A 21534-nucleotide genomic window follows, 5' to 3' on the forward strand; every position below is an offset into this window, starting at 1 on the left:
TGCGAATTAATATTTTTTTATTAAATTTGGATGAAAATCTTCCCTATAGAAACAAACTAAATAAAACTTATTATCGATAATACTATAGTTTATTATTTATAATAACCAGAGCCATTTCTGGCTAATTTATCTAATAAGCTTGTTTATTGTTTTTGTGTTATGCAAAATTAGCTTTGAATTGCAAATGTCGAGAAACTCCTATGAACTGTTTTTAGGTAAATAGACTCGATCGTCCATCACATGGTCAGTTCGTCAACAATTCCGAGGCAACGTTTTCAAAATAAAAGTCATTAACGCCAAAGACAAAAAGCTGGAAAAACTTTGTATAGACTTTTTTTTTTTTTTTTTTTACTAATTTCTATATCAAGCTGCATATGAAAAGGCAAACTTTCAAAATTTTTTGACCATTTAACGGTTTAACAATTTATCTGCTCTTTACTCTTTAGATCTTATCCACAGGAACAGTGAAAATAATGTGTTTTTCCTACCAAAATTACACATAAAATAGAAATAAAAGAACAATAAAAGAAAAATCACAGCACTCTCAACAAATTGTTTATTCTTGAACAGAGTACACTGTACTGAGGAACTCCCACTGTATAACTAATTGATTTTGCATATTAATAATTGGCTTAAAAATAATTTGGCCCAGGCTCAATTATTAATTGAATTGATGCTAATTTGATTAATACTTATACAGCTTTTCAAACCAAATGTAAACACTGTGCTACTGTAAATATTTTTGACAACAGAACCTTCATGACATCTGTCTGATGTCAAAACTGCAAATATAACAAAGAAAATGGCACTGCAGTTTAGTTCCCAGCAAGCTTTAAGGCAGCATCTTTTTCACACAGGTACACATTTGTGATCATTGTAATTTCTACGGTATGCATATTTCTTCCCGCACTTCTGGCACGTGTAGGGTTTGACACCAGTGTGGATTTGCATATGTGCCTTCACATGACTGAGTTGCACAAACTTTTTCCCACACACCTCACAGCTGAACGGCCTCTCGCCAGTGTGGATCCGCTCGTGTCGCCTTAAGTTTCCAGATAAGCGAAAGCACATTCCGCACGTTTCACACTTGTGTGGCTTTTCACCGGAGTGAATGCGCATATGCAGTCTCAGACTGTGGGGAAGCCCAAACTGGCTTCCGCAAACAGAACATCTGTACGGTTTAGCTTTGGTATGAACAACCTCGTGCATTTTCAAACCAACTTTCTGAGTAAAGGTCTTATCACAGATGTCACACTTGAACGGTGTCACTCCTGAATGAAGCTTCTCATGTTCCTTCATCGAATACAAGCTGCTATAGCTTTTGCCACAGACTTTACACATGTACGGATCCTTTTCAGTATGAAGTCTCTGATGTATTCTGAGCATTGCGGTCGAGCTGTAGCACTTTCCACATTCATCACACGGGAAAGACTTCCCATCTTTAGATTTGCCATTCAGATTGGCTTTATCACTATGCGTGAGTAAGTGTTTTTGTAGGGCATAGTTAAAAACAAAGCTCTTCCCACATATTTCACACATAAATGACTTCAGAGCGCCATGTATTCCCATATGCCTCTTCAGAGACTTGCTCTGATAAAACTGCTTGGAACAGATTTCACAGGCGTGGCATTTCACACCGCTGTGCACGAGCAGATGCCTTCTGAGATTGGTAATGTGGCCAAACTTCTGCCCACATTTGTTACATACATGGGGTTTCTCTCCTGTATGCACGAGCTGGTGCATATTCATTTTCTTTTCAGTTTTGAAAGTCTTGTCACAGAGGCTGCATTTCCACGGTCTGTCATTGGAATGAGTGAGCAGATGGCAGGCGAGGTTGCTTGAGTGTGTAAAGTGCTTCCCGCAGATCTCACAACTGTACGGTTTTTCACCTGTATGGATCCTCTGGTGTGCCAGTAAACTTCCCTTTACGGTGAAGCTGTGTCCACATGTGGAACACAGAAAGGGCTTCACTTCCAGGTGGACGCGTTCGTGCATCTTAAGATTTGCAAAGGCTTTCCCGCATGTTTTACAGATCCCTTTCTTCTCTGTGTGATTCAGTAGGTGTTTTCTTAATCCTTTCAAGTATTTAAACTCCTTCCCGCACTGCTCACAACTGTGAGGCCCTTTTAAATGTCCACATCTGTGCTTATCTAGCGAGTGTCTATAGAAATATTTCTTTCCGCACTCTTTACAGTCATATGGTTTTGTCTTCTTGTTTTTTTCAGATTTTGCACTTATTCGCTCTGCTTGTGCGTTTACTTCACCTTGCTGGTCCTCATCAGAGGTAATAGTACTGTATTCAACTGCAAAACATTGACAGGGTTCCAATTACTGAAAGCTTAAAGTATGTCTAGCTGGTTTAAAAAGCCTAATAATAATTTAGAAAACAATTTAATACTTTAATTTCAAAAGGACACAATTCATTGATCAAAAGTCACCAAACTATTACAAAATATTTATATTTCAAATAAATGCTGTTCATTAGAATTTTTCATTAATCAAAGAACCCTATAAAAATAATTACGCTTCCCTCAAAAGTATTAAGCAGCACAACTGTTTTCAACATTGATAATAATAAGATATGTTTCCTGAGCAGCAAATCAGAATATTAGATTCAGTTAATATTGAAGTACATTTTAAATGAATTAATGAATAAATAAATTAATTACTCGATTTTTAATCACTTTATATAGATAGTACACACAGATATCAAAGCTGTGTAGCAAATACCTATAAAAAATGCTTGCACTGGGTTCTCTTGTCCACTACTTGACGATTCAGGACAAAATTCAGAAACCTGAGCCTCCTTTGCACACTGAGAGAAAAAATAAAATCAGTACGAACATGCAAGCATTTTAGCAAACAACACAGAGCTAAGTCATTTCAATAATGAACTCACCTCCTGGCCTTTAACCGAATCTTGTGGTTGAACAGTTTCTTCAGGTAACGCAGTAAACAGATTCGGTCTCTCCGGAGACACTGATGGAGCTACAGTTGCAGAATCTGAGGAGAATGAAATTACTACAGTTAAGATTACAGTGGGTTGAATGTTCTTACATATGACAATAAAATAAATGCAGGATGTCTTACCAGGCACATCTCTGACAGCTTGACTGTTTTTTCTTTCTGGTTTCTTCCCATGCTCCTCCACCAACTCTTTTACATTCATTACATCCTCATGGTAACTTTTTAAACCCTGTAACTGAGTTGGCTTAAGCGCAAAGCAATAACTGAAGACTTTGCATATTTTTTGAACAGCCACCTTGGTAAAGGTCTCCATTACAGCTGTTAGCTCTGCCTGCAACAGATAAAAACTACTGATTAATTCATCTGGACTTCTTCATAAATGTTTAGTTTTTAACTAGCAGGACATTTCATTTAAACTGAGGAAAAACTTCAGGAAAAGGCTGTCTGATAGAGCACAACTGACACCAATCCCTTGCTGATAGTTAAATAGCACACAAAATATCTGCAGAATGAAAATAAACATACCAGTCTGCGTTGTTTCTCATTCATGTCCAATATCGGATCTCTGCCACTACTAATTTCAGTCTGAGCTGGGAGACATTCACATTCAAAAATTTTCTGAATCTCGTCTAGGACTGTTTCTATCAAAAGCGTCATTATAGACATAGTCTGTTTGTGAAATAAGTCATACTCCGCCATTGTGCTCATTCAGTAACTATAATTGAGTGAATTAATTAGAAACACAAACAATTCCGTGTTTACTGTGTTAACTTCCGTTTCTGAAAAACTACGACTTCAAAATAAAAGTCTTTTATTTTGTAGTCGGCGATTGTAGTTGTGACCAGTGACGGTACAATCATTATGACTTTTATTTTGAAATTCGAAACGCCGCACTTTTACTCAACCGATAACTTGAATGACATTTGTCCCAGTTCAGTATTTTCTCTTTTACAATCATGAATGAGAAATTACTTTAATTTCAACGAGATCAGCACTAAATAACTTGGATCATCTTGCAAAATGTCGGAAAAGACAAACCTGAAGGTATGTTTTCATTGATTCGCTAGCGTTATTCAAAATTGGAGAAGTAATTTTGAGCGAGTAACTTAGGTTAATCAAAACCAAATTTAATTCTAATTTAACCACTTTTATTTTACATCACTCGTAATACATACAGTGCAGCTCCGTTAATTATGCGATTATGGCATAATTGTTATTTTGGTTTAGGTCTAGTGGTTGAGAAGTTACTTCTGAACCACCTTTACCCAAAAAGTTTTAGTGTAATATTCTCTAATACTAAATCTCTCTATTTGAATGGCGTTGTTTACTCCTCCCTTGTGTGTAACGGATACAGTGAATAAGCATTATTGTCTTATCTACTGAAGCCAGGACACTAGTGCCTCCTTCATCAGTCTGTCCATTGCTTTCTCTTCCTCTGAAGACTCCAGCTAATTTCACTACAATGGCAGATGGACCTTATAAATACATTAGGGTCAGAACATAATCCAAATGAACATGTTAGTCTGTGATATTTGTGCTGGTACTGATTTTTGCTTCAAATTCTTCTTTTACAGGATGCTGATGGCAAAGTCAGCAGGGTGATCCGCGTTGGCACCAGAAAAAGCCAGGTACATTTTCTTATTTACAATTATTGTATATGGTCTGTTTTTTTAAATCCACAATCCATACATATTCATTTCAAATGCTCTGTGAAAAAAGTATTTGTTATATATTTAGATTTAATATATTTATCCATTTCCAGTCTTCAGTGTCACATGATCTTTCAGAAATCATTCTAATATGCTGATACTCAAGAAATATATCTTATTATTATCAATGTTGAAAACAGTTATGCTGCTTACTGTTTTTCTGGAAATTGTATCACATTTTATTCAGGATTCTTTGATTATAATAAAACAAAAATTTAAAAAACACCATTTATTTGACATAATTTTGTATTATAAATGTCTTTATTGATACTTTTGATCAATTTAAAAGATCCTTGCTGAATTAAAGTATTTTTTTCTTAAAAAAAGATTACTGATTCCAAACTTTTAAACTGTAGTGTACATGCAAATTAGATAATCTAAAATATTGCTAAAATATCTAACCATTTTCATCACCTGATAAATTGGAGAACTTTAAATGTACACGTTTCAGTTTTTATGACTGCTTGTCATAGGAATAATCCATGTGTCTTAATTATATTCTCAAGTTTTCTAAAATAAGTTTTTACTTTTACTTTCCATATTATAAATAATGTCTGTACATTTTGCCTCATCATCACTTAGTAGTGCAAGTGTTGCATAGGCAAATGTAGGTTTGTAAACTTGATTGGTTGGGCCAGTTGTGGTGATGGCTTTGATAAGATCTCTGTCTTTGTTAGGGTGGGAACAATATTGCTTAGTTTAAGTAAAGAAACCAGTTACAGCCCTCAACAAAAAGATTAGCTTTAAAAGACCTTCATATTTTGTGGGAAATGAAATATTGTTGAACCATTTTGTTACTTTTTCCCTTTTTCAGCTAGCTCGAATTCAGACTGACAGTGTTGTAGAGAAACTCAAGGAGTTACACCCTGATGTTCATTTTGGAATAGGTGAGAGATCCTTACCAAGTATGTAAAACAGTTGTTGGTTATTTGTAATTGAGTTTAGCATGGATGATATAGTTAATATTCACTCTCCTTAAATTGATTTCCACTTTATTTTGTTTCAGTGGCAATGTCAACAACAGGAGATAAAATACTTGACACAGCTTTATCCAAAGTAAGTACAAATTAAAGTAGAATAACTGATTATTCAATAAAGTGATACTGATGTAATAATTAATTAGTTTTGTAAATGTTACTATATGTATTTGTGTTAAAGATTGGTGAAAAGAGTCTCTTCACAAAGGAACTGGAAAATGCTTTGGAAAAAAATGAGTGAGTCTGTCCTTCATTACTTCTTTATATCATTCATGTATACTTTGCACTATGTACAGATTTGTTCACTGGTCCTTTGGTGAATTTGATGTTTCAGGGGTTTGTACTGCTACACTGGTGTTTATGATTCAGAATGAATAATGCTGTTGTAATGTTTGTGTCTCTATAGGGTGGACCTGGTCGTGCACTCTTTGAAAGACTTGCCAACTGTTCTTCCTGTGGGCTTCACTATAGGATCTGTGCTGAAGTAAGGAAATCACAAAAGTGTCTTTGTGTTCTGAAGTGCTTATATGTTCCTCCACATCTGAAGAGTCTTTTATCTTAAAAGTAGCTGGCATGTCACGTTACAGACAAACTTCAACCAAAATGTTCATAAATAATTACTAAATTGTATGGAAAAACTGATATAAGGTATTGCTCATTGCAAATCCTTTTTAATATATGGTCAACATTGTGATTAACATTTCCTTCTATTCAAAGGCGAGAAAACCCCCATGATGCTGTTGTCTTGCACCCCAAACATAAAGGCAAATGTCTAGATTCTCTAGCCAACAAGAGGTAAAAGCGGTGGCCAGTACACAAAACTATATTTTTAAATATATATTAAAGTACACTAGCATTTAAAAGTTGGACGTTTTAAGAAATTGATAATTTCATATATGCTGATTTGCTGCTCAAAAATCATTCCTTATTAATATCAATGTGGATTTTTCGATAAACCGAAAGCACAAAAGAACAGCATATATTTGAAATAGAAATCTTTTGTAACATTATTCATGTTAATTATCACTTTTGATCAATTTATTAATGCATCTTTAATTCAGCTTTGCATCACAGGAATAAATTACATTTTAAAATATATTCTTATATTTAAAAAACAGTTATTTGAAATGTAATAATTTTTCAGAATATTACTGTAGTTATTGTTTTTGTTATAATAAAAGCAGTCTTGCTAAGCATAAAAGACTTCACTGAAAAATATAAAAAAATCTTATCAACTCCCAAATTTTTAATGGTAGTGATTAATGCTGTCAAACGATTAATCGCGATTAGTCCTGAAAAAAATCCCATCACAGCAGCACAACTGTTTTCGCCATCGTGATTCTCCAATGTTTCTTGTAGGGCTGCAAAACGATTAATCACATCCAAAATAAAAGTTTTTGTTTACATAATATATGTGTGTGTTCTGTGTATATCTGTTATGTATATATAAATACACACACAAACAGTATATCATTTGGAAAATATTTACATGTATTTGCAGTGCTTTATATATTTATATTCATATAATTTATATTATATATAAATATATTTAAAATATAAACATAACTTATTTTTCTTAAATATGTACATGTGTGTATTATGTACACATAATAAATATACACAGTACACACACATATTATGTAAACAAAAAACTTTTATTTTGGATGCGATTAATCGTTTGACAGCACTAGTAGTGATATATTTTATATTTAAATATTTGCAGGATTTGTGTTTTCTTGAATAATAAATTCTATATTTTATATTTGAAGTGTTGTAGGTACCAGTTCTCTTCGCCGGGCCGCACAGCTAAAGAAGAGATTTCCTCATCTGGAGTTTAAAGACATTGTATCTTTCAGTGCAGTGCAGCATTAAAAAAAATATATATATACTTTTCCTGTTATTGTATGTATATGCAGATAACAAGTAAATTATAATTTCAGTGTATTAACAAGCACTTGATGTTTTGTGTGAGGTTATACCTTAACAGTTGTGTTTCAGAGAGGTAATCTCAACACTCGTCTAAAGAAACTGGATGAAAAAGATGACTTTTCAGCCATCATTTTAGCAGCAGCTGGTCTTCGGAGAATGGGCTGGGAGAATCGCATCAGCCAGGTGCCTCTATCCTACTTTAATGAACCTAAAATGTAAATACAATAAAGATTATTGCATCATTTAATTGATAAACAATTCTATAATGCATATTGACCTCGGTGGTTGTCATCTTGTTTCAGATCCTTGGGTCGGATGACTGCATGTATGCAGTTGGACAGGTGGGTAACATTCAGTATTGCTTTTGTGCTGATCTCCAGTGCATTTGTACCATTACATTGAACCATACATGCTCCACTTACTCTCTTGTTAAAGGGCGCTCTGGCAGTCGAGGTGAGAGCTCGAGACCAGGACATCCTGGAAATGGTGTCAGTATTAAATGACTCAGACACCGTGTTGAGATGCATCGCAGAAAGAGCCTTCCTCAAACACCTAGTAGGCATCCTGCTGCACTATAATACTCCTCACACCTGTTTTGGATCAATGACGTGATGCTATTTTTTGTTTTAACATTTGAATTAATTCATTATTAATAAAAGAATACACTGTCTTTGTAAATGTATTTTAAAAAATACATTTTTAAGGTACAGTGACAATAGAAATAGAAAACTATTTTATTTATAACTAAGTACTAAACTACTTTTTAATAGGAAGGGGGATGCAGTGTTCCAGTTGCTGTTTACACTGAAGTTCAGAGTTCACAGGTAGTGAAGACCTTCATGCTGTTTTACTATCTACCCAACTAGAAAGGCTGAAAGACAGATCTGAATAACTGTGTGATCGTTTTACAGCTCTACCTGACTGGAGCGGTGTATAGTCTCGATGGTTCAGACAGTCTGAAGGAGACCATGCAGACAAGCATCAGCTCTGACAATCAGGTTGTTAATCCATAACAATATAGATACAAAAAGTCTTTTTTTACACTGATTTGAGCATCTGTAACCTTATTATAACCAGGTTGAGGAGCAGGAGAAAGTTGATGAGAAGGTCCAGCGTGTGGGCATCACTGCTTTAAAGGTGTCAGAAGCAGCCCAGGATGCTGCAGTGAAGTTAGGAGTGGACCTCGGAAATCTGCTGCTCAGCAAAGGGGCCAAAGAGATACTGACTGTAGCCAGGCAGCTGAATGATGCATGATAGGTATATAACAGTCCTTATCTGTAGCTGAAGACCAACCACTCACTTCCAGAAGTATTTTTATACATGTCAGAGTCAACAAGGTTTTAACAGAAAATGTTTCTTTGTAATTACAGAAGTTTAATGAAGGCCAATATGCAATTTCTACTTAAAACAGACTTGCAGTATGATGCATAATAATAATGCCAAAATAATGACTCCACTATTCACCGTAGTATAACAGAGACACTGGCAAACATGAACTACATCCGCATTACAGAGAGCTAATAGATAGAAATGATTCATATTAAGCCATGAACATGCAATCATGCCTTTTAAGATGGTGTGTGTTGTATCTAAACACATGCTTATTTGAAACTTGAATTATTCTGGGGTGTACATTTTCTGAATTATCATCTATATTTTACCTTCACTGATTCTGGTTACATGCACATGTGAAGTTGTACAGCATAACCTGTGAACCACTACAAAACGTTTTTGTATCGAGTCAGCTGGTTTTTTTCATAGATGTAGGGTTTGATAGTAGAATGTTTTCCATTCCATATATTTTATGCATATGTTAAATGTTGTCATTTAAGCCTTTAAGTTGAATCTAACATCAGTGCCTTGAAATTCAAAATATCACTGCAAATCTTTGTGTATTATAAGCTGTTAAAGATGTGAAATTCATAAAAGTCCTTGCTTTATTTATTTGGCTAAATGTCTTTGCCAGACATCCTATTGTGCCTGTATTTGTATGATGAAACATGACAAAATTTAGCCAGCATTCTTTTGTTGTGTTTCACATTTTTGTTGTTGTTGTTGTTGTTGTTGTACAGAGCCATAGTTTAACTCACACCATGTTGAATCAATGTGAGTATGTGCAAGTTTCTTAGAATGTACTGAAATTATTGAATTCTATAAAATACATTTAGTTCTTCATTTTAGTTTCGTTTTATGGTCATTTCAGAGTCAGTGGTGCACTTGTAAACTCTGAATAACTTTAATAGCATTGACATTGTTTGTCATTACTTTGAAATAAGCCATCTACATTTACATAAAACGGCACATTTTGTAAGTTTGGAGGTTTTAAGCAGAGTTGTTAAGCAAAGCAAGTTTTAACTGTATTTTCCAGTCCCAAATAAATCAAGCAGTATAGATGCAAACATGTGGTTTTGACTTTTTTCTTTTTTGCCTGAGACAGTGAGACACCACTAGGTGTCACTCATTTTCATTATTATTAGTTTTTAAATAATCTTTACTCAAGACCTTACATGTGATGATTGAGGGTATTGGGTATAATAAATAAAGTAAATCATTATTACATTATCAGACAAGGCAGGTTAATAAAGTTTACCATTGTACATTACTTGAATATTGATTCTGCTTTTGTGTAAAGTGTTAATGTGAAGAAGAGTTTGGAGAAATGAGAAATGTAGACTTAATGGCCTTGATTGAAATCATAAAATATCGGAAAGGATATGTTCTTGTTTTTCATTTATTGTGTGAAGATGTCCTGAAAGAATTGGGGAAGATTCTGTGACTGAAGAGGAATAAAATGCAGATTAAATAAATACTAATAAGATTTAAAACAGAATAAAGAATTCAAAAAATTATATTTTAAGCTACATTATGGAAATAAGGCAGCTGTAAACTGTTATTGGACAAGGGAAATTTGGGCTAGCTTTCAATATAACAGCAGGTATGAGATTATAGACTGTATTTCCTATTTTTTTCTTGGACCTGGCAACTCTGCTCTGAACGCAACATAAAAAAAATGCATTTTCAAAGATTTATTATCAAATTTATTTATTATAGATGCATACTTTTCAAGATTGATGCTTCATATATCCATATTCCAGGTACCAGGTGGCATTTAGACGATGAAGGACTCTCAGATCAGATGTCAAGTTTAGACTCGTCCAGATGTGTTCTTGTTCTGAGGGTGAACTCGCTTTATTAGCGTGTGGCTTCTTCTGACAACCAGTTGTGGCATGTTGCCATTGCGTCCACTCATTTTCACAGGAAATTACATAGCACACTGTCTACAGAAGTCTATACTCTCATTCCTGCTTTAATAAACAAACATGCATTTCAAAAACACGAACATATTTCTACTGCACTCACATTTTTGTACTGATTTTTTAAATATGTAAAACATAATTTAAACCTTTAATAAATGCTAAACTAAAAAAAATAATAATAACACCATCATGCAACAAATATCAAAAGTAGATTTTGTTTTGGTTTCCAAGTGACCGCGCGCTGAGGAGTTTGGAGCATCATCGATGGTCTGTCTTCTGTTCCATCCATCCCAGGTTTTGCGCCACACTCGACAACAAACACTCCTCCTTCAGGACTCAGTTTTTCATTCAGTTCTGTACGGGATTGCCAGTGGCGCAGGACCTGTTTCTCTTACTGTAAAGAGAAAAGTGGCCTACATTTCAACACTTAAACGAATATATTTCCCCTTGAGTGTGAGCCTGGGTAAGTGATTTCAAGAATTTGGTTTCCAGCCTTTGCAATTCATTGTCAGCAGTAGCATAATTTAACAATACTTATCTTATCATCTGTGACTGGCCTATAACAACAGCATAACGTCTATATATTAAATATTTTTATGGTATTATTCTTTTATCTTATTATATTTTGATCATATTACTAGGCTACACTATGCTATATTGTGCTATGCCATATTATTATACTAGTATCTTAAGAAGTTTTGATAACCTTTATTATTTAATAATAATTTAATACAAGTAATAGTGTAATATCATATCATACATTTATATTTTTAAATATGTATGTGGTCTGTAAATATATGTGCATGGCATTAAGAGAGATAAAACTACTAATTCTTGTGGATTAGCCTACAAACACAACATAAAGACCACAAAGCCAGATCTCTTGATTCTTTATATTGGCCTGTTAAAGGCTATTAACCCTTAAAAGGGCAGGCACAAAATAATACATTGCTGTTTTCTAATACTTTAGGGCTCATGTAATACTTTTCTTTTCTTTAATACAATTTACAATACAATATATCTTTTATCATTCGTTTTTTTTCTCCAGAAATGAACCCTTCTCACTTACTTTTCTCAAATATATTTACCATTTAAAGGGTTAATGTTCACAAAATTATTGAATACACACTAAATACTATTTCAACAATCCTCGTTTTCTGATACAAACTGTATGTCACATGTTTATGGATGTGTGTTATGTAACACTTGTATATTAACATGCAGTATCTCACCAAACTGTGGGCAAAAATCAGAGGAGTGGTGATAATTTGTTCTACACATGTCTATGAAAAATTCAGATTATGTTTCACTGGTTATAATACATTCCAACAAGATTTGCATTGTACAGGCTGTCTCCACACGGCACAATCTACTAATTCTCATGTGAACACTGGAGTGATCCCCTCCTAGTTAGTGTTCTCTGTGGAACTGAGCCAGTGATGTCTGTCTCTGACCTGGCTACTCACATTCTCTGATTTCGCTCTTCCTTTTGGCTCCAAACTCCAGGGACTTACATCTAGCTAGTCAATTCAATGTGTCAGCACAATGCGGTCTCTCAGAGGAAACCAAATCCCAGCCTTTAACAGCTCCAAATTCTAAACCAGATCAATTTGACAGAGTATAGGGGCCTCTCCTGAATAAGCAAACAGTGTAAAGAGGTTTGCATTTCAAGGGGAAAGTATAGGATGCTCCCATTGGAGATTTCTCATTTTGAATAGTGATGTACAATATTATCATTTCTCTTAGCATTTGTTTAATAGAAGACAGTGATATTAGATGTAAAATGTAACTATGCAGTTTTATCACATGGATCAGGGTGTTCTGTACTTTTCTTTTGATACATTTTTATACAGAACATTGCAGTAATGACTGCTGAAAATTCAACTTTGCAGCACAGGAATAAATTGTAAACAGAAAACAGATATATATATTGTAATGATATTTCGCAATATTACTGTTTTTTACTGTATTTCTGATCAAATAAATGCAACCTTGATGAGAATAAGAGACATATTTTAATAACATAAAAAAAAAAACTTTTGACCGATATGGTCACAGCACTGAATGATTTTTTGCTCTCTTTAGACCTTTGAAATGGCAGTGAAGTCATCTGATCTTGGGTCAGTAAGTATTACTATGGAGGACAGCCTGTGTAATGGAGGAACACAGCCACAGGAAGCTCCATTGCTAACCCATCTGAAAAAGGTAGAGAACCACATCACAGAGGCACAGCGCTTCTCTCACCTGCCTAAACGCACTACTGTGGACCTGGAATTCAGAGACCTGTCCTACACCATCAGAGAAGGGCCATGGTGGAAGAAACAAGGTCAGGAGATCATAATTTTACACATTTTGATCAACGTAACCATAAATAATCTGTTTTGACCTCATTAATTTGAAACAGACCTTAAGGATGGGGTCTTTATAAGACATTATCATAATCACAAGAGACCATCATCAGAAGTGTCAAAACAAAACAAAAAACAAAATGAGGGCGGCATACAGTATGTGCTACTTTTCTGTTTTATTAGATAGTCAGTGAGATAGCAAGCTGGGAATTTATTTGTTTTCTGAAGACAATTTAGTATTTATATTATAGTGCTGTCAAACGATTAATCGTGATTAATCGCATCCAAAATAAAAGTTTTTGTTTACACATTTCATGTGTGTAAACTGTGCATATTTATTATGAATATATAAATATAAACACATGCATGTAATATTTAAGAAAAATATGTTGTTTATATATTAAATATATTTATATATAATATAAGAATATAAATATATATCTGTATGTGAATAAAATATAAAGAATATAAAATATAAGAATATAAATATATAAATGTGGGTGTCTTTATATTTACATAATAAATATACACAGTACACACATATATTCTGTAAACAAAAACTTTTATTTTGGATACGATTAATTGCGATTAATCATTTGACAGCACTAATTTATAATTGATTATTTACAAATATATTTATAAAATGCATAAATAAATTAAAAATACATAATATATATATTTAAAATACATTTGATAAATTATACAAAATAGATCAAAATAGATTATTGTTGGTTATGAGGCAATTTAAAACCTTTTTCATACAAATATAATTGTGTGAAAGACAAATGGTTTATCAAAAATGCATCTGTCAAAACTCAATTGAGAGATAAAGTGGAGCAGGAAACAAGACAGAATGATGGAGAAAGATTAAAATGGACAACTCAGAGGTCCTCTATGAATAACTGTTGACAAATGAACTCAGCACAACTCACAATTTTAGACCAGATCAGAATAGCAGAGAAATCCAATCTTATAAATAAAATGGAGCCTAAATGATGGTTACTGTGTGTAATATTAGACTATTTATCTTTTGGCTGTGTAAGTCAAATAGGAAATTAAAACCGGTCTTGGCTAAATGCATGCTTAGAATAGCAACATTTGTTCATGTACAAAGCAGAATACGGTAAGCAATTTTAATTTAGTATCTTAGATTCCAGAGGAGATTAAAATCACATTAGAATGAGTACCAAGACTAATGGAGGCCTTTTTGCTTTCCTATCAGACCTTTGACGATTGATTTGCAGTTAACGTCATGAATGCTGGTATCTCATACTGATCACTTCTGTTTTTATCTGATGAAGCTGACTCATGCACTGTCTAGTCATGCTCTGTCTGGCCTGAAGATAGCACATGTGATTTATTGGTGAAAGCATACCAGTGTGGAAGATTCCACTCTTTTACAGCCTTCAAATGCCAACAGGACTTTTATTTTTGCAGTGCCATCACTACAAGTAGTTTAAATTAGATTAGATCACATCTGGCATCACTGGCGAGAAAAAAGTTTCAATTCGAAATTGGCTTCTGACATCATCCTAATGCTTGTGCCTTTTTATGCTGACTTATGCGCTATGATGATCAGATACAGAATGGAATATATTTGTAAATATGATGAATGCGAAATGTAAAAGTGATAAATGTAATTTGCACTCCCTGTATTTCCACTGTCCCTTTCCATTTTGGCCTTAAGGAAAAGTAACCAAAAATGATAATATGGTGGTCATTAAATGACTTCTAATCTTTCAGTGGACATGTATGGGAATAAAGTCAAATGGTGAAGGAGAGGGCTTTCCTGTGATTTAACTGTGAACTGTGAGAACAGAGCTTTTGGGCTAATAGGCTGATCATTATATTGCTTTGAAATACCGTAAGTCAGACTTTTTTTTTTTTAAATACTATATCAGTGACTCGTAAAAATGTCATAACTTTTTTTAATGAGATCTTTCGGTCTTATGCGGTGGGTTAAAGCCATCGTGGTGGACCTATAGAAAGGTCAATGAGCAGACTGGATCCAGAATGGTTTAATTAGCCACTGTACTTAAAGGTTTTGAGCCTCATTCTTTCATCACTTTTATCACTTGCTTTCTCACATTTCTTAGCTTTGGAGAAATATGTAGTACAGTCATGAGGTTCACGGATTAAACCATACTTCTTATTTGAAGGGATTAACTGCAAGTGGACTGTTTGTTCCAAAGGAGAACCGTATGATGCCAAGCATTTTTTTTTTCTTCCAGGTTATAAGGCCTTACTCAAGTGTCTATCGGGGAAGTTTTGCAGTCGGGAACTCATTGGCATTATGGGCCCCTCTGGGGCTGGAAAATCCACTTTGATGAACATCCTGGCGGGATACAGGTGGGGATACAATAGGTGCAAAAGTGATCTGAGCAAAAATAGTGAGAAAGCGTGCTTTTTTTATTCATTCTAATTGTTTGTATTATTGATCAGCTTTATTGTGAATTTCCAAAAAAATTGCTAATAAATACATTTTACATTTTATTTACCATAAATTAAATTAAAAGTTAAAAGAAATCTTGAAAGCTTCCATACCTATCCATTGCTGGTTGTCAGTGTTGGGGAGTAACTAGTTACATGTAATGGCATTATGTAATTTAATTACAAAATAAATGTAACTGTAATCAGTTAGTTACTGAGAAAAAAGTGTAATTTTTCACACACACCCACATACAGATTTAACTGATTTCTTTCATAAATTGCATTGACTGCTCTAAAATATGCGACAGCAATGTTTCAGGAGTTTAGGACACATGAACTGTTTTATTTCCTAGTTGGGTTTATGTATGTGCTTTATTTTTTAAGATTAACTGTTAGATGCCAGTGTTTCACATCATAGCTAAGATTTGATTTAAAAAACAGTATAATAGCAATTAAACTATTTCTTGTAATGATTTTAAATCTGTAACCTATCTTTAACCTCATAATAGTCTCAAAGTAAGAAGAAGCACTAAAGTCTGATTTTATGGTGGCTGTGCTTTAAAATGTAATTATTATAATCTTAATTCCAGTGATGATTTTGAAAGTCTGGCAGTAATCAATGTTGAGTCCTACTGTGAGGTTAACCCTGCCTGTTTCAAAATGATCAACAGTTGAAAACATTAGAAATGTAGAAAAGTAATCAAATGTAATCAGTTACATTACTTTATAAAAGTAATTGAAATAGTTATTCTACTCATTACATTTTAAATAGGGTAACCTTCCCAACACTGCTGGTTGTCTTGTCTGTTACAGGGAAACAGGAATGACTGGAGAGATCCTGGTAAATGGAAAGCTCCGAGACCTCCGAACCTTTCGTAAAATGTCCTGTTACATTATGCAAGAAGACAAATTGCTGCCCCACTTGACTGTTCAAGAAGCAATGATGGTGAGTCTGTAAGGTGAATGGTGTAGTAAAGGATGCCCCCTACTGCAGGTTTGGTGCTACTACCCAATATAACAATCACTTCCGAATGCTTAGTCACCTGCTGAAAAAAAGTCATTTCTAACAAGGAACATACATAACTCAACTGAATGTTTTCTAGGTATCAGCCAACCTGAAGCTCAATGAAGACACAGAGGTGAAAAAAGAGCTGGTAGGTAAAGCCCATGACCTCATTCACACTTGCCCCAAATGTTTCCCTCTGAAATTCTGTGTTTATGTTGGCATGCAGATAAAAGAAATTTTGACAGCCCTGGGACTGCATGAGTGTGTCCACACTCGAACTGTGTGTCTCTCTGGGGGCCAGTGTAAGCGGTTGGCTATTGCCCTTGAGCTAGTAAACAACCCCCCAGTCATGTTTTTTGATGAACCCACTAGGTAATGATGTTATCATATTGTGACACTAATAATCTAAATCAGCATTATTTAGATGCTTGTAGCATTAACAGATACAGTTTATTTTTTTCTTGCTTTGTGATTTCAGTGGTTTGGATAGCGCATCCTGTTTCCAGGTAGTGTCACTGATGAAGTCTCTGGCGCAAGGAGGGCGAACTATCATTTGCACTATTCACCAGCCCAGTGCCAAACTATTCGAGATGTTTGATAAGGTATGTGCATGTGCAAATCTTTTTGAAAATCTTCAGATCATGCCACTCATCATTTCGGGTCTCCTTCACAGCTGTATATTTTAAGCCAAGGCCAGTGCATATACAAGGGAAGTGTCCCATACCTCATCCCTTATTTGAGAGGATTGGGTCTTCACTGTCCCACATACCACAATCCTGCAGATTTCAGTAAGTTTTATTTTAATGCAAAGGATTTCCGTTTCAAATAAATGCTGTTCTTTTAAACATTTTCTATTTAGCAGAAAAAAAATGTAAAACAAAGCTGTATATGTCTCTCTGGATGATCTTAAGGATGATATAGAACATATTTTAAATTGTAATTAATGTGATTTTGATGAAAAAACTGTCTATACACATTACAAAGAATCAACAACCAATAATCAGTTTGGCACTAGTATATCATGCGTCATACATTTCCTCTCTGTTTTGTGTTTAGTCATTGAAGTAGCATCAGGAGAGTTTGGGGACTTGAACCCAGTGTTGTTTGAAGCTGTTCAGGGTGGCATGTGTGCATTGGTGCAAAAGTGCAACTTCATCGACAAAGCCACTGTAACCCCATGCACTGCAAAATGTGTCAAAGTGAGTGATGCAAGCTTCTGAATCTGCCTGTGGATAACATCTGTAATGCTTACTTGCACAAATTGTGGTCAGGATGTTTGCTAGATGAACTGATCAACTGTGTTCGAAAGTCTCTTTCAGCACAAAATATACTGATATGATATAACTGTCTTCTTAATTGAAGTTCTGATGACAGATTACTGCCAAAGACATGACTATATAAAAGATACTTACAAGCCTGTACTTGGCACAAGAGTACATGCAGTGTCTCTGACACCTGCTTTAAATAGTAAAGGCTGTCTGGGGCAGATGGTTCATGCTTTAACATAATCTTTTTATATTTATTAAATTTTTCTAATGACTCATTTTGCTTTCCTACACTTGCTTTTACAGGATTCAGGGCATGTTGAGAGCCATACTTTTGCAACAAGCTCTCTGACTCAGTTCTGCATTCTCTTCAAGAGAACATTTATTACAATATGCAGAGACCAGGTACACTGTTGTCTCATTTAGTTGATATCTTGTATCTCAGCCCTAAACTTTCCTAATTAAGTTTTGTGTTCAAAATGATACAATACTGCTTTATGACGGTAAACCACAGTAACTAAACAACACTGAAACTGACAAATCGTATTCGATTTGGGGGCATCCTTGGCATTTTAGATCTTAATTCAGTTTTAAATTAATTCATGCTACTGCATTATACTTCTGCAGATTAGTTTAATATGGCATTTGAAATTGTTCTTGTTTTTTGCACTAGGTTTTGACACATCTGCGGCTAATGTCACACATCTCCATTGGAGTGCTGATAGGCTTGCTGTACCTCAATATCGGCAATGACGCCAGCAAAGTCTTCAACAACACTGGTTTCCTCTTCTTCTCAATGCTCTTTCTCATGTTTGGAGCGCTGATGCCTACAGTTCTTACCTGTAAGTTAGTGAAGACGCATAAATACAGCAGTCATGTCACAGTTTTACTGTCAACACATATAACACAAAATTGAGTCTAAAGTCATGTCCTACTTTCATTCAGAGGAAGTGAAAGTGGCGTTTCGAGTCATAGATTCTCTGTTCTCTTTCAGTTCCTCTAGAGATGGCTGTGTTTCTGAGGGAACATCTAAACTACTGGTACAGCTTGAAGGCTTACTATCTGGCTAAGACAATGGCTGACATTCCATTCCAGGTGGGTGCCTGCCTGCCTAAGCCTTACTGACTCCATTTTATGCATGATATGAGCTGAGCATATTTGGACAATTTTGAAGGTTCAATATTATGGATCTAAGACAAAGAAAACCAAGGACTTCTATAATTCCTATATTTGATATCCAGTCTTTGTCCACTCTTCCTCAGGTCCTTTGTCCCATCATGTACTGCAGTATTGTGTACTGGATGACTGAACAGCCTCCAGAGGCAAGCCGCTACTTGCTATTTTTGGCTTTGTCGATCTGTACAGCTTTAGTAGCCCAGTCTCTTGGACTTCTAGTCGGTGCTGCCTCCACATCCCTTCAGGTACATGTTAAAGCTATTAGAAGAGCTCCAGACTGTGACTAAAACATTTACGACAATAATGTAAAATCTACTCTGGACAGCAATGAAAACTTTCTTCACAGGTGGCCACTTTTGTTGGTCCGGTTACAGCCATTCCGGTCTTACTATTCTCGGGGTTCTTTGTGAACTTTGACACCATTCCAGAATACCTACAATGGAGTTCCTACGTGTCCTATGTCCGGTATGCTATTTATATCTTAATACAGGGGTGCCCAATCCTGCTCCTGGCGATCGACTGTCCTGCAAATTTCAGCTCCAACTCTAATCAAACACACCTGCCTTTAATGCTGCCTTCACGTGCTATCGGAATTATCATAAATACAAGTTTCCTAATCGGAAATTGGACGTGAACGGCCTCTCAAGTCGTATTTACTATTGGGAAATTCTGAAATAATTTTGATACCTGAGTTTCTGAGTTGGGCGGGTCATAAACTTTAAACATGGGGGAGGTGACAACCATTGCTGCTGTCAATGCTGTTCTTACAACAACTACATCCCTTTTTCTTGTCGCTAGTAGTGTATTTATAGGCCAGATATGAACGATCATTCGAAGAATATTGTATGTTTTATAAGTAGTGAAATAAGCATGTATTTGACCGAAATTCCAGAATTGTCAGCGAACTGCATATCGCGGTGAATGTTTACAGTATATGATTGTCAGCCAATGGGATGCTACATTTTATTCTTTCCGACATTAAAGCACTTGAATACGTCAACCTCGTAATCATGACTTCATAAGTGGGAAATAGGAAATTTCCGATAGCACGTGAAGGCAGCATGTGTTTGATTAGAGTTGGAGCTGAACTTTGCAGGACAGTCGATCGCCAGGATCAGGATTGGGCACCCCTGTCTTAATATATACTTTTACTTGGCAAATATCACATTTTCATGTTTGATTGTGTTTCTGACAGGTATGGGTTTGAGGGGGTGATTTTGTCCATTTATGGGATGAACCGAACCGAGCTTGAATGTCCAGGGAGGGTTTGCAAGTTCCAAAGACCTGAAGAAGTACTACAGTTATTAGATGTAGAAGATGCCAAGCTTTACATGGACTTCATCGTATTGGGGATTTTCTTCCTCATTCTGCGACTCGCCACTTACTTGGTTCTTCGGTACAAAATAAAGTCAGAGCGATAATATTCAAGTCATGGCCTTGAATGGTCTGCAGCTCTTGTGGCCTGTTTTCAGGCTACATGTATACACTACAATTTCCAAAGGTGTCATTATCTGCTCAGGAAAGCCAGATTTATTTGTTGATCATTTTTTGTGTTCTGGTTTTTGTATTTCATTTTGAATAAATAAATTAAATGTCATTGTCTACAGAATTGGCTTTAAAAAAATTTAGTGAATATTTAGTTTTTCAGAGTTAAACTGATACTGTACCAGGTGTTATGCAAGGCTGCTATATCCAAATTCAAGATGTCATACCAAATTGAAATATGTAAATGATAATTTACGGATCTTTCTCTATTCATTATGGCAGTTCTCAAACTCTGGCTTTAACCTTCCATTAACATTGCTGTAGTTTTTTTCTTTTTTACTCAGAGCTAATTAGAATTAAGTTTTTGGATTTCCAGTTTCACAAAGCACATCATAAACATGTTTAACCTGAGATGAGGATGTTTACATGTCATTGCACAAGTCTGAAAAGGGTTTTAATTCAAACCAGAAGACTGTGAAGGTTCACACAGTGCCTGCGTTTCTATTAAACCATCGTATCAGTCTTTTTGTATAGTAGATTTTATTAGTTTTCTCTCTTTTATGATTATTTAGTATTTTCACTTGTATTTACCTGGTGCTAAAATTTATGTATTAAAACAAAGTTATAATTTTTTTAGACCAACAAACTTTCATACTATGTATAGCAGCAATGTATTGTGTAAACATGTCAGACGGACAAATGTACCTAGTGTGTTTAGAAATAAAATTATGAAAGCCATCAGAAGTGCTGTTGCGGTTTCAAAAGAATCTTCATAGTGGTTCATATGATGACATAGAGGAATAATAAATGCTTTTTTATCATTTATTTTAACCCTTACAATAAATAATAACAAAGCCATTTGACAGTGCCTTTCAGACTAAATGGTTTTTATTTCATTTTTTTTTTAACATTGACTAACTCTGACTCACTGAACTAAACCTGAAGAATAGCATGTGCAAAAGAAACTAAAGCAGCCCCACCTGTA

At 34.9% G+C, this 21534-nt stretch overlaps 3 protein-coding genes across 5 annotated transcripts; 2 read left to right on the forward strand and 1 right to left on the reverse strand.

The window, feature by feature from the left end:
• Nucleotides 1–28: 28 nt before the first annotated feature.
• LOC306851088 (uncharacterized protein) lies at nucleotides 29–3758 on the reverse strand. Its single transcript, XM_079387150.1, has 5 exons — nucleotides 3493–3758; nucleotides 3091–3298; nucleotides 2900–3003; nucleotides 2731–2815; nucleotides 29–2303 (listed from the first exon to the last, which is right to left on the reverse strand). The coding sequence occupies exons 1-5, from the start codon at nucleotides 3673–3675 to the stop codon at nucleotides 850–852; spliced, it is 2034 nt and encodes a 677-aa protein (XP_079243276.1). The 5' UTR covers nucleotides 3676–3758; the 3' UTR covers nucleotides 29–849.
• Nucleotides 3759–3857: 99 nt separating this feature from the next.
• Nucleotides 3858–9978, forward strand: LOC306851060 (porphobilinogen deaminase-like). Of its 3 annotated transcripts, XM_079387109.1 has the most exons (15): nucleotides 3858–4011; nucleotides 4542–4595; nucleotides 5491–5563; nucleotides 5683–5732; nucleotides 5835–5890; nucleotides 6060–6137; nucleotides 6371–6448; nucleotides 7423–7498; nucleotides 7652–7765; nucleotides 7885–7923; nucleotides 8018–8137; nucleotides 8353–8406; nucleotides 8494–8580; nucleotides 8660–8839; nucleotides 8953–9978. In XM_079387109.1, exons 1-14 carry the CDS (start codon nucleotides 3988–3990, stop codon nucleotides 8834–8836), a joined length of 1080 nt encoding a protein of 359 aa, XP_079243235.1. In that variant the 5' UTR covers nucleotides 3858–3987; the 3' UTR covers nucleotides 8837–8839; nucleotides 8953–9978. The 3 variants fall into 3 exon arrangements, with proteins under 3 accessions (XP_079243235.1, XP_079243234.1, XP_079243233.1); XM_079387108.1 differs by having other exon boundaries at nucleotides 8660–9978; XM_079387107.1 differs by lacking the exon at nucleotides 3858–4011 and adding an exon at nucleotides 4361–4459 and having other exon boundaries at nucleotides 8660–9978.
• Nucleotides 9979–11189: 1211 nt separating this feature from the next.
• Nucleotides 11190–21417, forward strand: abcg4b (ATP-binding cassette, sub-family G (WHITE), member 4b). Its single transcript, XM_079387221.1, has 15 exons — nucleotides 11190–11302; nucleotides 12925–13165; nucleotides 15419–15536; nucleotides 16431–16563; nucleotides 16721–16771; nucleotides 16850–16995; nucleotides 17102–17225; nucleotides 17297–17411; nucleotides 17680–17822; nucleotides 18195–18293; nucleotides 18562–18730; nucleotides 18883–18983; nucleotides 19151–19309; nucleotides 19411–19529; nucleotides 20260–21417. The coding sequence occupies exons 2-15, from the start codon at nucleotides 12934–12936 to the stop codon at nucleotides 20483–20485; spliced, it is 1935 nt and encodes a 644-aa protein (XP_079243347.1). The 5' UTR covers nucleotides 11190–11302; nucleotides 12925–12933; the 3' UTR covers nucleotides 20486–21417.
• Nucleotides 21418–21534: the final 117 nt, after the last annotated feature.

This window comes from Barbus barbus, assembly GCF_936440315.1.
Source record: "Barbus barbus genome assembly, chromosome: 31".
NCBI lineage: Eukaryota > Metazoa > Chordata > Actinopteri > Cypriniformes > Cyprinidae > Barbus > Barbus barbus.

Bases quoted from the DNA above. Each gene is read 5' to 3' on its own strand.
- LOC306851088 (XM_079387150.1), bottom strand. From the start codon at position 3,675: ATGAGCACAATGGCGGAGTATGACTTATTTCACAAACAGACTATGTCT. The intron at 3,004-3,090 runs GTAAGACATCCT...CATTCTCCTCAG, and splicing joins AGCTGTCAGAGATGTGCCTG to ATTCTGCAACTGTAGCTCCA. The intron at 2,304-2,730 runs GTATTTGCTACA...AATGTTTTGCAG, and splicing joins AGTGCAAGCATTTTTTATAG to TTGAATACAGTACTATTACC.
- LOC306851060 (XM_079387107.1), top strand. From the start codon at position 4,430: ATGGCAGATGGACCTTATAAATACATTAGG. The intron at 5,733-5,834 runs GTAAGTACAAAT...TTTGTGTTAAAG, and splicing joins TTGACACAGCTTTATCCAAA to ATTGGTGAAAAGAGTCTCTT. The intron at 8,581-8,659 runs GTTGTTAATCCA...TATTATAACCAG, and splicing joins GCATCAGCTCTGACAATCAG to GTTGAGGAGCAGGAGAAAGT.
- abcg4b (XM_079387221.1), top strand. From the start codon at position 12,934: ATGGCAGTGAAGTCATCTGATCTTGGGTCAGTAAGTATTACTATGGAG. The intron at 18,294-18,561 runs GTACACTGTTGT...TTTTTGCACTAG, and splicing joins TTACAATATGCAGAGACCAG to GTTTTGACACATCTGCGGCT. The intron at 18,984-19,150 runs GTGGGTGCCTGC...ACTCTTCCTCAG, and splicing joins TGGCTGACATTCCATTCCAG to GTCCTTTGTCCCATCATGTA.